The following is a 2,460-nucleotide window of genomic DNA, read 5'->3' on the forward strand; positions in this document are numbered from 1 at the left end:
TCTCTGTCCTAACCAGCTTCAGGATGGACAACACGGCCAAACAGTGGGCCGAGCGTACCCCTCCCATCCCAGCAGACACCCCGGGTCCCCGCAGCTCTCTGGACACTGAGGTGAGACCAGATCTGGGTAGGTTCATGTTCAGACCGTCTGACGCCTGAGAGTCGACTGCAAAGAGTTTTACACTCACAAATATTTGTGCCATCATCTCTGCAGCCATGTATGTTTGTAGTGCTGAAGCAATTAATCAATTAGTTCGTATTATTATTATTATTATTTCAGTAATTTTTCAAGAACATCACTGGTTCTAGCGTCTCATGTGCGTGTTTGATGTTTTTCCTCACCATGTGTGATAGTAAACTGAATATCTTTGAGTCTTGTCATTTGGAACAAATAAGAGATTTGAATATGTTGATTTGGGCTTTGAGAATTAGTTGTTCACATTTTCTCATTTTAAAGACAAAAACAACTGATCGATTAATTGGAATTTGAATATTATCTGATACTAAAACTACACTTCATTGCCTGGTGCACCTTCTGTAATGAGAAATCAATATTACAAGTTACAAAGGAAACAGCAAATATTTACATTTTAGACACTGGTATCAGTATATTTTTGCTTAAAAAAATTAATTGATTTAATCGATTATCAAAATTTTTGCAAACAAATTTTCTGTCCACTAATCAGTTAACTGACTGCTTCAGCTGTAAACCATGTCTGTCTTGTCGTGTCCCTCTATGTGCGCTTCGCAAAAGTTCCCTGTGAAAGACGTGAGTGGCTCCACCATCCAGAGGCAGAGGAGGGAGCTGCAGCTGCTGATGGCTGAGCTGAAGGACAGGGACAGGGAGCTGAACACCATGTCCGCCTCCCATCATAAGCAGCTCCACGCCTGGGAACAAGACCGCCAGAGGGTGCTCACCTTGGAGCAGAGGTGCACCCGTCTGGACGGTGAGGAGACAGAAACCACGAGGCTTTTCATATAGATTCTGTGCTTTTATTTTTTTACCATTCCTGGTTTCTGTGTTTTTAGCATCTTTTCTTTTTTTTTTTTGTACAGATGAGTTGCAGAAGCGTTACGAGGTGATCAGAGTCCTGACTAAACGTGTGTGGGTGGTGGAGACCAGGGAGAAGGAGGTGCAGAGGGAGCTCAGCGCAGCCCAGCGGCAGCTCTCTGAGCTTGAACAGAAGCAGCAGCACGTCAGCCAGACATGTCAAGACTTCGAGGTACGAGAGTAACTACAATTAATAATTAATACACATTAATGTTCTCAGTGAAAAACCTGTTCACATCATGTGGAATCCAGTGACGTGAATAAGATCCATCAGGAGGATAAGAGTTGATTAGTAACCAGTGCATATTAAAGTGTGTGGCTTTAGTTACTCACTCTTTTCACGTTCAATAGAAAAAAGTGTTGTGACGCGCGACTTAGTGTCTCTGGTGTTTGTGTCGTGTTTCAGGAGAAGAACCAGAGTCTGAACTCCACGCTCATGGCTCTGTCCTCTCAGGTCGGCTCTCTGCAGGTCAGGGAGGAAGAACTGAGCTCCATGCTCAAACTCAAGGTACGTTAGAAGAACAGTTATTGCTCGTATGTATCATAAAAGTTTTTGATATTCTGCTGGTTGGTTAACGTGATTTTTTTTTTGCCCTCCCATCAGGACAAAGATGTGACTGAGGCCTCGGGTCAAATACTCGACCTCACAGGACGCATACGAGACCTGGAGACGTCGCTGACGGAGAGTCTATCACGGGAAACCAAGCTCCTGAGGGAATTAGAGGAAAGTAAACGCCGGCACAGAGAAGCAAGACATGAGGTCACACACCTTAAAGGTAGGTGACTAAATCTTCTCTTCCTTACAGCAGGTACAGTGTAGTGTATAAGAGCCACACATACTGTATGAAGGTGTCAGTGTGCTTCAAGCAGAGTTTGCAGCTTCCCGCATCACACTGTGTAACCACCTCTCCTGTCATCCAGCTGCTCCGCTGCTTCTTTCCCCGTCTGCAGTCTTTAGTCATGCACTTGTTTAAACCTGGTTTTATTTTGAACAATGACTGAAACAACAGATTGAATCCATGAGCTTCTCCTCTGTGTGGTGTGGGGGCTGTAGAGGAGCTGCAGCAGCAGGTGACACAGAGCAGCTCTCAGAGAGAAGAGATCATCCGACTCAAACAGGAGCTGCAGCTGCTGCACAGAGATCTGGCTTTGACAGGTACGTCACACGCTGCACCTCGTCCCTCCTCAGCTGTCACACTCTCTGAACTGTTTACTCAGCTGGAGAGTTAGAAGATGTAGTTATCATCAGTTTTATCTGTTCCAGGATTTTATTGATCCATTTTATGTTTGTAATACTCAGGAGTTTTAATCTGCTGTGTGTTTCTCATGATCCATTTATTGTTGGTATTTTATCAGTTGTAGTTTCTTCTAATGTGTTTGGTGATCTGTGATTATTCTCTCTCTCTCTCT

At 44.1% G+C, this 2,460-nt stretch overlaps 1 protein-coding gene across 1 annotated transcript in view; it reads left to right on the top strand.

Moving 5' to 3' along the window:
- Positions 1-2: 2 nt before the first annotated feature.
- ccdc62 (coiled-coil domain containing 62) overlaps positions 3-2,460 on the top strand; it is a gene marked incomplete at its 5' end in the record, with an annotated part of 6,755 nt that continues 4,297 nt past the window's right edge. Inside the window, 6 exons of the mRNA XM_087172156.1 lie at positions 3-110; positions 754-946; positions 1,056-1,222; positions 1,457-1,558; positions 1,655-1,826; positions 2,105-2,258. Of these exons, the coding sequence (XP_087028282.1) occupies positions 3-110; positions 754-946; positions 1,056-1,222; positions 1,457-1,558; positions 1,655-1,826; positions 2,105-2,258 (896 nt within the window). The remainder of the gene's footprint in view (positions 111-753; positions 947-1,055; positions 1,223-1,456; positions 1,559-1,654; positions 1,827-2,104; positions 2,259-2,460) is intronic.

The sequence above is a fragment of the Seriola lalandi genome, unplaced genomic scaffold (assembly GCF_002814215.2).
Source record: "Seriola lalandi dorsalis isolate HSWRI2012SDOR001 ecotype SW California unplaced genomic scaffold, Sedor1 jcf7180002052111, whole genome shotgun sequence".
NCBI classification, from domain to species: Eukaryota; Metazoa; Chordata; class Actinopteri; order Carangiformes; family Carangidae; genus Seriola; species Seriola lalandi.